The 14,689-nt window shown below is 42.3% G+C and overlaps 1 protein-coding gene across 1 annotated transcript in view; it reads right to left on the minus strand.

Moving 5' to 3' along the window:
* Positions 1–12,551, minus strand: part of syt7a (synaptotagmin VIIa) — a 76,792-nt gene extending 64,241 nt beyond the window's left edge. The window contains exon 1 of the mRNA XM_061076801.1: positions 12,500–12,551. Coding sequence (XP_060932784.1) covers positions 12,500–12,533 — 34 coding nt within the window. The 5' untranslated portion in view covers positions 12,534–12,551. The remainder of the gene's footprint in view (positions 1–12,499) is intronic.
* Between the last annotated feature and the right edge of the window lie 2,138 nt (positions 12,552–14,689).

A 14,689-nucleotide genomic window follows, 5' to 3' on the forward strand; every position in this document is an offset into this window, starting at 1 on the left:
GGAGAGGGAGGGAGAAGAGACGGGGAGATATTTCCCCGGCACGCCAAATGTGTGGACCAGTGGCACAAAAGGCACATTTCAGCTTTGTGGCCCAGACCAATCAGGAATGAGCTGCTTGGACGAGCCGGCCCAATCTGGTGCGTCTCAGCTCAAGTGAGTCCACAGCTCGATCCCATGCATGCACAATTACTTGCATCCAATTCATTGTGCTCTTGTAGCTGCATCAAATCACAGCGAGTCTGCCGAGGCAAACTCAGGATGATGAAGCTTGCAACTGCAACAAAAAAAAGTAAGATGACTTTAGGGGGAGAAGAAAGAAAACAGTTATCCAGATTGTTTTTGTAGATGGAGACTCCCATCTGTTGGTATCAGTAATTCGATCTTTTTGGGTTGTTCACAACAGGTGCTCAGTTACACAGTGACTGGGGTCAGCTTTGCTTTTCTTCCCTCGCCGCCGTATTTCCTCTGAGCCTGCCTGTACAACCTCAGGTTTTCCATTTCCTAATCATTCATGTGCATCAGTGTTTGGATTTGGAGATGTAGGCCTGTGTATTTGTTGTTTGTCAGCTTTTCATTTATTATCTGGGGGAAATGATAAAGGAAATTCTGAAGAAAATTCATCTGTCCCTACTGATCATTCCAAGAGATGTTTCAACACCAACACCAGGAATTGGAAATGCCTGCGATACTGTTGGTCATCTGCGAGTATGCAAATCAAATATCCGATACCACAACATTTTAAGTATGTTGGTTTCACCCAAATGGAACTGCAATTTTCTTTTCCTGGAGATCCATTTTTCTTCCCAGCTCCAAAACAAAAGTTGCGCTCAACTGCCAAAGAGCCGCGGGGAAAAAGTGATTTCCGGTAGTGTAGCATTGGCCAGGATTTAGCAATATTTCAGGCTGGAGAGTCCCACAAGTCAAACATATCCAAGACTTTGGTTTCAAGGAGTGGAACTATTGCTGCCAATTATAACACTAGTAAACCTCATCATGCATTTTGAAAAGGTTTAATCTGAGTCAGTCCATATGACAAGCATACAGCTGTTAAAGTCATGATAGAACGTGTTATCTGTCTAATCACACTGGCATTGGGTTGGCACTCCTCCAGGTATCGGATATAAAGAATTAAGGGAAAATGGTAGCGGAAAAATCTTTACTCATTACTCCTTATTCCTGCTCCTCCTCCTGGTGCTCCTCCTCCTCTCTCACGCTCCCTCCTTCCAATTTCTCCACAAGTATCACTACTGGGACACCGGTAGCCTGAAAGATGCCAAACTCTAACTGCCTCGAATGACTAAAAACAGCTAAAGCAGATGTAAAACATTATCATTTTGTTAATGCGCCCACTGAAATGTTTTCATTTAACCAAATTTGGAATAGTGAATAGAGCGTAATTAGGACATGACGGGAGCTGTTACCGACAAGGCTATCTCTCTGTTATTGTCGAGTAAAAGCAATGACTGTGAAGAGTGTGTGAACTCTCCCTAAACACACACACACACACACACAAACACACACAATCACTCTGTTGAATCCCAGTCATCACCCAGCTTCCCTTTGATCACTCCTGCAAAACAATGACGCTCTGTTCTCCATCATCTACACAAACAGCTCTAATGGAAGAGAGTAATGCGAGAACACACAGAGCCCTGGCTGACACCTCTCTGGCATCTTTACCTCACGCTGCCACGAGCTATACCTTTCCCGGTTTCCAGCACAGACCTGGATGCTGGATCCATCAGGTATTGTAGCTGCAGGTTATGGAACAGTGAGTGGACTTAATCCGGGGAGAGGGCGAAGCTAAACAGCTAGCTCGATAAGGCCAACGAAGGAGCAATCTCCCCTGGCCTGCTGGTCACCACTGAAGCAGGGCAGTGGGGAGATGAGACAGAGGGAGGAAGGAGGAACGAGGGAGAAACGCTCAGGCAGCCAAGCCAAGGAGAGATGGCACTCATACAGCCCAATCTGTAAGTCTGACTACCTTGCCAGATACAGGGTGGCTCACACAAAAATCACACATTTATTTGCTAAATACCAAGAGACAGAGAGAGCTACACACACACATCAGTGCTCCAGCACACACACGCAAGTTGTGGAACACGGTGTACTGCAAACGGCGTGATACTGCTCCTGTGCAAACACACCCTTTATGAGAAAATCGGAAAATACCTGCAATTTCCTTCCTGTCTTCCTGCAACTAAACCCTTACGATAAATGGCTTTTTGGTGACCTGACACTGACCCAATGTAACTATGAAGTAATCTACCTTACATTTAGGAAGATGGTGAAATTGAGTGTATTTATAAGGCACTTTTCCTGTCTTATCAACCACTCAAAGAACTTTACACAAGCTGCGTTCACCCATTCACACACACACACACATTCATACAACTGTTCTTTTTCTGTCACACACCATTCACACACTGCAATTAGGGCAATTTGGGATTCAGTATCGTGCCCAAGGACACTTTGACATGGAGACTAGAGGAACCAGGGATTGAACTACCGAACTTCTGGTTAGTGGAAAACCCGTCCAACTTATTTTTCCAACCCCTGTCCCGTTTGTTGGTTGGTTGGTTTGTTTGTAAATGTGATTACGCAAAAAATACTTGACAAAACTCATTCGATTTTGGTGCAAATACAAGCATTTGTTAAAAACTTTTTACCATTGTGTAAAAGTGTGTTTTTTGACAATGTTTCCTGCAATAATTTGTCAACATTTAGGGGGTTGGTATCTATGAGTGTGTGAAATGGTGCAGCTTGATTAAATCTTTGGGGACTGTTGGGCCTTAGCAAAGGTCAATGCAGTTTGAGTCAATGCAGTTTGAACCAGTACAATCAGACTGACAGAGTTTTCTCTCCGTTAAAGTTAAGGATCGAGAACCTTGAGAAGAATTGGTTAACATGCTACGAGTGTCCCTGCTTTGATTGTAGCTGCAGACTTAACTTTCATGTCCTAGCCCGGTCTCTATTATTTCTGCTCTAATAAAAGTAAAGATGTTCAGGGTCATTTAAACACCGGGTCATACTGCAGGTCAGCTCCACAGGGTCTGTTTAAGATGAGTATAATTACTGCCTATAGCTTGCAAAAGGCTTTGAACCCATTACTACAAAAAGCATTTACTCTGTATCTGAGTAGAATAATGGTGTGGAAAGAGTAATTACGCCAGGAAATGGTAATGATGTCTGTCAACAGGATAATTTGCCCAGAATTTGCTGGGAGTCTTCGGCTGAATGCGAGTGTGTGACCACTGGAGGTTTAATGTGAGGATTAGTGGCGGTGATTGCGTTTTAGAATCACAGAGTGGGGGAAAGAGACGTTTTTTCTAAAAATTTAAGCAAAACTGCATCAATGGAGCATAAATAAATTAGGACAGAGACGTTATCTAGAACAATAACTGTGAGCAACCTCAGGGGGAGGCCACCTACGGGACGAACTCTTAACCTCCTGCAAACAAAGCGACAATTTGCTCCGCAGATTGTGTTGCGGCGCCCGAGCCACCTCAGATCTTTTATAACAGCACACTGGTGCTCCGCAACAATACGACAACTGCTCACTCTCGAAATCTCTCCCGGGTGTGAGATGCAAACAGGGCTAATATGTTTGAAGAGAAAGCAGTGATCACATTTCCAAGTGACTCCCCGTGTTCTGCTGGAAGGAAAAAAAACCTGAATAATGAATTTTCTCAGCAAACCGCGATCCCGCTTTCCAAACACTTCATCCTATAAGATGACAAGCGGCGGGATGTGCATTACGTAATTCACCCCTTTCTCCGCCACTAATCAAAACTAGAGCAAGTTCTCCGGCTGGGATTAACAGTGTCGTCCTCAGTGCATCTTTCAGGGAAAAACTATATATGCACCTGAAGAGCTGCAGCTTTTATTCTTAAAACACATCCTCTTAACAAACAGTTCGTGGCACCTAGTGACAGGCGGGAGCCGCAACGACACGGCAGAGGTCATCGGGTGCTGAAGCACAGGGAGAAGAAGAGAACGAGACCATGAAGATAACATGGATCAACACAACAAGACGGGGAGGGTTTGCAACAGCATCCATGGAAACATTCGCTACACACACATAGTGATGCAGTGGAACAATGTAAATAACGGATTTACCAGCTCTGCCTCCGGGTTTAAGTCAAACGTGTTCAAAGTTACAAATGTATGAAGTCGCTCCTGTAACAAACACAGAGTTGAAGGGAGTATTAGGCATTAGGAGAGTGTTATGAAGCCATATCTCACACTCCTGATATCTCTGGCTTCTTCTGTTTCTTTCCTCTGCTTCCTTTCTTTATCCCTCCCCCATAAAACCCTATTCCAGACTAAACCAATCCGCTGTCACTAACCCTTCATTCTTCACTATATGTAGGCCTCCCATCCTCACTGGTTCCCTTTACAAACACACACACAGGCAGGGCCTCCTCTCCTCTGAGTGACCTTGACTAGCTAGCACTCCAGGGCTTGTTCTTTGCTTCTGCCTCTCTCCCTCTGTCTCTCCCTGCTCTCTCCATCTTTTCACGCTCGCCTCCACTCTATCGCCTGTTTCTGTACCTCTTGCCTTCTATCACTCTTCCCCCGGCCAGCTGATGTTAACCGGCACAGCCTTTTTTTTCTTCTTCTTTTTTTCCTCTCCTTCCCAGCACAGAGGCGGAAGGGACAGAAGATGGCAGAGGAAGGAGAAGTGAGAGACCTCCCCCCTCCTCTCCGATCCAGTAGGCTGAGAGAGTCAGGCATAAAAATAACTCCAGCTCTACAGAGGTGCATCAACAAGTCTGCTAAATGGATATTATTCCCATCATATATTTCAAATAAAACAGGACTTCCATCATTTATTCAATATGTGGTCAAGATGCTAACACTTCACTTTAAGTATCCCTATTTAACATCCATTTAGAGCATATAAACATTTAATAAAGTCCATTAAACATACAATAATGCAGTTGTAAGCAGATAAAAGAGTCTATTTATATATCTGTCAACTAACTCCCATGGCACCTACATGTAGAGACCACGGTAATGAGTTATTTAATTATTAAAAAAAGAAAATGTCATGTGAGATACATATACTGTACATTAATGATCCATTCAACCATTATCTATACCGCTTATTACCAGTGCCCCCTGGCCCCGGCCAGACTCTCCAATTAACACCGATCTGCATGTGTTTGGACTGTGGGAGGAAGCTATAGATGGAGAACATGCAAACTCCACACACAAGCGCTCCCGCCAAACCTGGATTCAAGCCAAGAACCTTCTTGTTATAAACGTATACATTTTTTATGTATTGATAATGAATAAAACAGTGTCTTTCAAAGTAAACTGTTATTTATAAGGGTAATCAAACGAAGTTGCGGGTGAATCAATGCAAATTAAGCGAATTACTTATTTTATCTCTTCACAAATGCGATTTTATTTTCATTGTATTTCAAAGCGTGATTAGACGTTCAGCTCTAATCAGCTGACACGGCTTCCTCTTCCAGCGGGGGGAAGGAAGACAAGCTCTCTCAGAGGATTGGAGAAACAGCAGGTCCAAATCCGACTTTCCTTGCAGGTGCTCCTACAAAGGCATCTAATTGCCTCCATCGCAGCATTGTAGCCTGTTCCTGTGACTCCAGTGATCCTGGAGATTTTTCCCAATGGCTCAGTCAACAACATCCATCTGTATAATAAATTGGAGCGGTTAACCATTTGACTATCCATTCATAGCTAAATAAACTTAAGCTGAAGAGACGCATACTCTACAATACCCGATTCCTGTGCCAATGTATACACCTAACATATCTAAAGGTCTCTGCTGCGATTGTGTTCCCTCAATCTGTGAAGCTCACAGACTGAATCGAATGCGTTTAATTCAGACTTTGGAATACGACATTTTCACCTATACTACATCTGATATCAATTCAGCACGCTGTAGGACAACAGACCAGCTTGCAGCAGCTTTAATTATATTAGTGGAGAAAATAGAGGGCATCATGAATTGATATCTCCAGTAATCTTTGATCACTGAAATATAGGCTTGTTGAACGCGGCGGCTCAGCTCACAGCGATTCCTTTTCTCCCAGCATCCATCTCTTTTTCAATTCACCTTGCTCTAAAAGGCATGGACATTACAAGACTGCCACGGCAACCCCCCTCCCAAAAAAATAATTTCCCATCCCACATTAGCAAAACAGCCATGAAGTAGAGGGACATCATCAATTTCTACAGGGCAATAATAACAAAGAGGTTAGGAACTCACAGTCTTCGGCTGACACTTACACGTCACACCGCGTTAAAGACCAAATTCCCTCCATTTTTCATTTCATTTCCTGAGCAGTTAAAAATGCTTTGATGCATACCAAGAATTGTCAGGGACCACCGAGCTTGTGCACCAAGAACTGTCAAGACCCCAGGCCTAATGAAGGCTTTTTCATTTGGGGGTATGGTGACTTCACGGAGCAGGGAATATGCTCCACTATGCAGGGATGTGTGATTAGCATATAAATCACTAAAAGAACGTGGAATAGCCCAAGTAACTGTATCAGTAGGCATCCTGTCACTTGTCTGCATTGGCTCCACAATCAGTGTGGGGAAATATGGGTTTGTAAGGGTGGGCTTCAGGACTCCTATCTCCAAAACTGTGTCTACCTGGAGTGTGGTGTGATCCAAAACCCGAACCCAGATGAGCAAGATGCCTCCCCTCCCTTTACTGAGCTAAATAAGTGGGATGTCGTTACTCCAGGGCAGCTTCCACTTCACCGAAGTATCACAGCAACTTTGAGTAAACAAAATTAAACTAGAGAGACACTGTAGAGCACACACATCCACCAAGGCCCAACAGTCCACTGGAATTCAATCAGGCTGCACCAAATTACATACCCACATAGACATCAGTTCCCTTACTCCCACTTCTCACAAGATTAAAGAAAGTGAAAAAAAATCCTGGATCTGCACCAACATTTAATGGGTTCTTCCTGGGACGGATATTGCATCCTTCCTACACATTTTGTGGTAGTCTGATAGGTTGGCTTGGTTTAATCTTGCTTATAAACAAACAAATACACGGACAATAACCTCCTTAGAAGAAATATTCATACTAGTTAATGGGTTATCCCAATAATAAAAAAATCTGAAAAACAATAACATTTAAAGACATAACAAAGTAGCCTTGGAAAGTCTTTCTTACCCCAAACAGAATAGTGTTCTTCCAAGCTGATACCACACAGGTGAACGTTTCTCACTCTGTTATTAGTGAGCCAAACTTATCGCACTAATTATTCGCACAAAGTTACTCAGTATCTCAATGTTAGAATCAGTTTAACTGCTAAAATCTACAATAACTTCTGGTTACACCTCAACATGCCCGACCTTCACTGGATCACTGACGTAAACACCAAATATGAAACTCTACCCAAATGTCTAAAAGTAGTTTCAAACTGAATCCATTGTTTTTACAGATCAGAGAAGACACAACTTTGAATCCACTGGAGACCAGGACATAATCACCACTACATGAACAATCTTTAAGTAAATCACCCTTTTACAAAGGCTCGGACCACAACTCTGTAAAAATACATATATGTTTATAAAGACAAATGTCGAGCTGCTGTCAAGGCCACAAAAGATCCAGCTTACTTTCATCTAACAAAGCAGTCTCTCCAGCTTCACACAGCAAGCATTCATGTCTGAATGCTAAGATGCTGTTGTTAATGTTTACTTATCTTAATTTAGGATGTTAGCATGCTAACATTAGCTAATTAGCACTTGGCAGCTGATACTGATGGGAATGTAATTGGGTTTGTGGATGTGTGGTCATAAAACAGATTAACAAGCAAATTAAATTATGACCTGACAGTAATGCTTGAGCAGAAATTAAGGGATCACCAAAATTTTTGAAATAAATCCTCTTGGGATAATGAATATCTGTACAAAATGTTCTTGGCAACACCTCCAATAGCTGAGATTGAGTCTGACTCAAAGCAGTGGGCAGATACTGCCAAATCTTTAAAGAGTACTGTACAGAAAAAACTTCAGTAAATTTATGTTTAAAAGTTTTTTTAATATTCGTGGGGTCCATTTCTTAATGAATTAGATTATAGCTTCTCTTGGTTGCGTAATCCTTTTAAGTTGCAGAGGCCAAAAACAAACAGCTCTACCTGAGGAGCTCTCTAAGTCCAGGCTCCGCATGCCAAACTTGAGTCATTTAGAATTGTAGCCCTGGCCAGAGGTTTGGACTCTGGCCCAAACATGAGGCCAGCATCAACCTAAATCAATAGCGAGCCTGACAGTGTTACTAAATATTATATTTGACTGGTAGTGTACTGTGGGCTGCCAGACAGAGAACAGGACTACACATCAAATAGATTTAGAGAAACTTGTCCCTGAGATTGGTCCCAAACTGTCACGAGATTTAGCACCGCAGAAAGAAGAGGGATGACAACATGTCGACGTACAGGAGGTTAATACTTCATGCTGCAGAGCAAACAAGTGAAACTTTACACTGATTTCTTCATTACTGCTGGGTATTGTTGAGTTGTATCCTTCACGAGACTGAATTGGACAATTTAATAGACAGAAGACAAGAGGGAAACTGCTCTGAGGTGATGTGGCTTCACCGAGAGAGGACATGAAGCTGTTTGACTGATCCACCTCTTATGTACAGATGAAGGTTGATTACATGCATAAAACATGAAGTCCGTCAACCACAGGTTCCCTCTCTGAACGTGTCTATCCCACACCTATAACCCTCACCTGATACCCTTGGTGCAATCGATCAATAAAGGCATCACTTCCTGTCCAACCAATCTATACAGTCACTTCATCAAAGCATTCATCAATAGTTGGAACGCTCTTCATTCACGGTCACCTGCTGCTCAAGCAAAAACTGCACCACGTCTTAATCCCTGACTCCAGCAGAAAAACCCTGCTGAAGTGCAAGTAGAAGTCAATCTGCCCGGACTGCGTGGCAGAGACATTCCACAAGTCGAGACGGTCTTCATCTCGGGCATGAGGTGATGATGCCGCCTGACTGACAGATTTCTCTCTCTTGCTAGTAACGGTTTCAAAAGGAGAAACGGACACTATCGAGTCTGAAGCCACAAAAAAAAACCCAGTCACCTCATATTGTTACCTCATAATTCTAGTAATTAATCACTGTAATAATGTTGTCATTAATTAACATCACGTTGGCACTGATATACAAAAATCATGTTTTTATGCTAGAACAAAATACAATAAATTTGTAGATAAATGACCAGAGAATTACTCATAAACTGTTGATAAATGAATAATAATTTCAGCCATTTAAATAATACATGGATCCTGAAGTATACTGAAAATATCTCTGGGACAGAAAGAATGTCACCTTGTGGCTCTGTGGCTTTTGACTACTTTCTAACATTTTATTAAATACAATCAATAGACCAGGAATAGGGTTAGCAGATTAACCTATAATGAAAGTAATCATTAACTCTATACATGAAGATGTACGCTACAACCTATACCTTAAGACTTTTAACCTTCTAAATAGTAATTTACTGTTATTTCAAGAACATCATACCTCACCATACTCTTCTTTTCAGTTTGTCTGTGTTTAAATAGTTAAACATCTAGTGTTTACATACATATATTTACATATAAATACCCTGAAACAACGTTTATTCTATTTAGGTGTTTAGTCTCCAACTGTAGAGTCTGTTGCCAAAACCAACAATACAGTAGAAGAACTGGAATTTGTTTCTGTTATTTTACCCTTTGTCAAAGTTTTATTGATTACCAGAGTTACAGATAACCTATGTATTCTTCGACTGGCATTACTACTAAGAATTCGAAATTAAATTTAAATAATTAAGAAAATGTGTCTGTCTGTGCGCTGGATGGAGGAGACATCCCCAAGCTTCCTGTTAATGTCCTTCAATCAATCTCTGTAGGTGCTTGATTCTGCTGCTTTTTGAACGCCAGTAAATAGTCGACAGAGTTTTTGAATGTATTCCAGTGCATATAAATAAAGAACCATTTAACCGTCAGACTGAAGAGACAATAACAGGGTGCCATATCATACCCAGCATGCACGCCTTTGTGCTTTCACTTTGTACCAGACGACTTTTTTTCTTAATCTCAGAATAGGTCCAATTTCGGATTTTCGCTTGCCAGTGTATGGCTGCAGTTTGTGTGACTGTCAGACTCACGTATGATCAACCTGCTTGTCCTCATCCCCTTTAATCCTCTGAGGCCATAATCGATATGACCCAGGTAGATCTTTCTCCCTCTCCCTGCCACTCCACCTTGAGACGCGGTGTGAATTTAAAAGGCCCAGCAGGGGGAAACACCCGTCGGAAAAAGGAACACCCATTCACATAAATCAATTAAAGGTGTGTCTATCGAGCACTGAGTTCCTTACTTCAAAGAGTAGAGCCAGCCAATTGGTAGTCAGCCAAGTTACGACACTAAAACATTACTCGCAGACTCATAAAATATCTGAAATAGGCCTTTCGTCTCAACCTGGGCCGAATAATCACAGAGTCTAACAACTTTTACAGGTACATTCACTTTACAACATCTTCTTCTTCCTTGCCCACCACCAAGCCTTTTTAACATTTAATCAGTGGCAGTAATAATAATTGTAAATCTGAAGCTGTAAAGGGAACTGTCGCATATCAAAATGTAATTTTTGACTTGCGTTAACGTGTTGAAAAACAACTTGAGTCATGACGTCCCAAACACTACACCGTCTGATGTGATCTAAAAATATCCTTTTGTATTCCTCTCTGACCTTCATCAAGAAAAGAAAGGTAGCCCCACTGACGCCATGCTTAGCCACTGTTGTGCTTGGAGCAAAGTAAACAGTAATGACATCATGCTCCAATGACAATATTATGTCATGCTGGTGTTAAGCACGTAATGTTTGTCAGTTTTACCAGCTCAGTTGAGTGTGTTAGCATGCTAGCATTAGCCACTTGGCTGTAGTCATGGCTGACAGTGTCATTCGTTTTGCAGGTTTTTGATCACAAACTCATTAAGAGTATTGGGGATAAAGATTTTGACTTTACAATAAACTAAAGCAACAAAAGATTTCTCCGTTATTTCTGGGTAGTTTTTCCTGACTCTTGTCGAGGGTTAGGGACAGAGGACCTTTCCCCTTTTCGAGCCCCAAGAAACAAATTATAATTTATGACTATGAGCTATACAAAATAAAAATCGACTATTGATCGAAGTTATGAAGCTATAATCCATAACTCTGAGAGTTTGTAAGGCAGCCAAACAAACTCATCCAGTTTATACTTGTAAATTCAACAATAACTGTGAAAGCAGGTTTGGATACTTAAAGATTCATATTCATATCTAGATATACTATTTTTCTATAATATATATATCAATTATTTTATTGATTTATTTTTATTCCCCACCTCACATCCATATGCTGCTGTTACTTGCATCATTGTTTCATAAGGCTCTCTCCCCTCCCCAGCTCCCCGATGCTGCTGCTCGCACACATCCTCCCAGTACAGTAACATGTTGTTGTCCGTGTGTGGTGAGATCACATTATCTCACATCACAGGGAGATGAATACAAAAAAAATAGAAAAACGATGGCCCCTCCCACTCTGCCTTTTTGCTCTTTAACAACCCCCCCAATCCCCACACCCCTGTCCCCCCTCCCCTCCTCCCCCTGGTCCTCGGTTTAGCAGCAGGTGTTTTTTTTTATTTTCTCTTGGAACCTGAGGATTTTTTTTTTAGAGAGACGGTGATGATCAGAGTTATTTTTGACGCTCCACGGTCGGAGCGGCTGAGGGAAGAGGAGGAGGAGGGAGGAGGTGCTCGGGTCGGGGTTGTGTTTGTTGGCGCCCCGATGATGATGATGATGATGATGATGATGATGATGAAGGGGAGAAATCACGCCTCAAAAACACGTGGGAGAGATAACTCAAATATGCCTGCTTTGTATCCCTCCCTCCCTCCCTCCCCCCCTTCCCACCGGTATCACCCCTTCTCTCGCCGATGCACGGCTCTCCCTCCCCGTTCAACTCATAAGCTGCAGCCCCTCTTTCCTCGCATGTGGCCGTAAACCCCCCCCCCCCCCCACAGAACCCGGGTGACACTTGGCTCTCCCTGTGGCTACAACGGCTTTGACCTTGCGCGACTCCGTGCCCTCGCGTAAAAGGAGAAATAAGTGGCTCCTCTGTGTGTTTGCACAGTTCATCGCTTCAATGGACTAAATTAAATGAATTGCAGAATTAAGGGGGTGAATGGTAAAGCATCCACCTATAGGGAGGCAATTAACTGCACTGTTATTACATAATGAACAGCCCACACTTTGTCAAGCAACAGCCACCGGACCCTGCCAGAGGACGATCAAAGGAAAAAATCAAAGGATATAGTCCAAAACGTGCAAGATGTGTGTGAGGGACGCGTCCCCACCTTGTCATGTCCCCTCATAGTAAAAAAGAAGAACCGCGGGGGTCAGATGTGAAACACCTTGAAAGTGTCAGTGGGGGGGCGGTGGGGGCTCCTCCTCTTACCTTTGCCGCTGTCCTCTTCCCTGTTCAGATACATGGCTGTGGGTTCTCTCTGTCTTCCTCACTCCTCCGGCGTGCAGACCGCGAACTCCGCCGCTGTGGTTTGTAGTAGTGTCGCTGTTTTGTTGTTGTGTTGCTCCTCAGCAGCGGCTCCTCTCCTCCTAGCGAATAGGTAGGGCTCACCAGTTTGAGACTCGCACTATCTCCCTCCCTCTCCTCTCTTCTCTCTTCTCTCTCTCTCTCTCTCTCTCTTTCTCTGACTGCCTCCCTCTCTTCCTACCTCCCCCTCCTCTCTCTCTCTCTTGCTCTTACTCTCTCTCTCTCTCTCTGTCTCTCTCTCTCTCCCTCTCTCTAATAAGCAGCGGTTCACTGTGGCTCAGAGGACAAAATGGGGAAAAGTGACTTTTGCAGCTGTGTTAAGAATCGTCCCCGCCTGCACGATCTGCTGCAGCCTCATGTCATTCATGATCCATGATAGTGCATTGGTTTTTTTCTCATTTTTAAGTTCCATGAGGTAACTGGAAACCTCTTCACAATGTGTAATTATCGAGTGTCCAGTCAAACTCATGCATTCATGTATATAATCAGTTAACTTTACATTATCGTGAGGACACCAAGTATGAGGTATGAAACACCTTGATTTAAAAAACAACCAGTTGAAAACGTCTCAATGACAGGTGCACGCTTAATTCAGTTCAAATGTATTGTTTGTTATTTCATATTTACATTTCAAACACCAATAAAAGAGGTTTCTTGCATGTGGAAATCGGACTAACTATCACCCCCCCACACCCTGGACCTCACTGTTTTTAGGCTACAGCCCTGTTCCAGGATGTTAAAATAGAAAATATGAAACATAAACTTAAACTGTACAGCTTGTCCTGTAAGGGTCAGGGATGGGGGGGTGGAGAGAGGAAGAGTACATCCTGGACAGGTTGATTGGTTTCATCATTACTTTTTTAGTATTTATGATACTTGCTCAATGAACCTTTAGCTGCCAGGTATATTGTGGTTGTTTTATCTATAAAATGTATTATATTTTATTGGATGATCATTGGTTTCTTTATGTAAAATTACATTAGCTCTGATTTCCCCAAAATATTAATACCATTTATGTAATATTAATTATCAAGCAAAAATTACAACGTCTGGCCAGTTCCAGCCTCTCAGCTGTGAGGATTTATATACGTTTTCCCTGATTTATATACGTTGGCCGGGTCATAAAAAATAATAGAAACATCATCTCACTATATATCACATTAACTGGAATTCCAAAGGGAAAAAAATCAAGATGACAAATCAAGATGACAAATGAGTCATTAAAGCCACAACATGCTGTGTGGTCTCAATGACACGTTTTAATGGATCAATTTGTAAAATCTTATAAACGCTCTGATTTAATGTCTTCAAACAGTGACATAAGGAAGAAACCATCTGGTCCTGACACTTCAACTATAAATGCTCCACCTGCTGCATATCCACATCCCAATTCCTTATGCACACACTCATCTGAGGGGCTCATGTTCAGGACGCTGCCCTATGAAAGTGTGCAGATCACATTATTAGGAACAGGCCAGAGACTAAGAGCTCTCAGAGAGTAAATGAGTGCGTCCTCTGCCAGTTTGTGATGAAAGCTAATGTGACTGCTGGGCAGATCCTCTCTATGATGCAGAAGTGAGATGTAGATTATTTATTCAGTTTGTCTTGCATCACACATCGGCAGCTACGCCAGCGGAGGAGGAACAGTCTGTCCATGACCTTGACTTAGTCCCAGTGGGAAAAAATCCTGTCAGAAGCCAATTTAAAACTATTTCTTCAATTATTTTTCCTTCTTGTTCTGAGAACAAATTTTCCAATTGGTGACAGGACTCCTTGTCACTTGAAGCTGTTGGACTGAGACATGGAACATTATTTAATAAATGGGATAAAACTCTTGACAGTTATTAATAACACAGCACGAATCCTCTCAGCCATTTTGGTGGAAAAGGTTGAAAAAAAAAAGACGAAATGTTATGTTTTTATTGAACTTCACAGCCACTCAGCAGCTCTCACGCTGCCTCTGAGTTATATAAATGTACACGTTCTCCTTACCAGCCTGCAAAACAGACTAATATTCCATCCAGGCACGTGACTCCCTCATATCACAGATTACAATTCAATAGGATGTGAGCAGAGCAGGACTGAAGATGCAAA

The sequence above is a fragment of the Limanda limanda genome, chromosome 8, assembly GCF_963576545.1.
Source record: "Limanda limanda chromosome 8, fLimLim1.1, whole genome shotgun sequence".
NCBI classification, from domain to species: Eukaryota; Metazoa; Chordata; class Actinopteri; order Pleuronectiformes; family Pleuronectidae; genus Limanda; species Limanda limanda.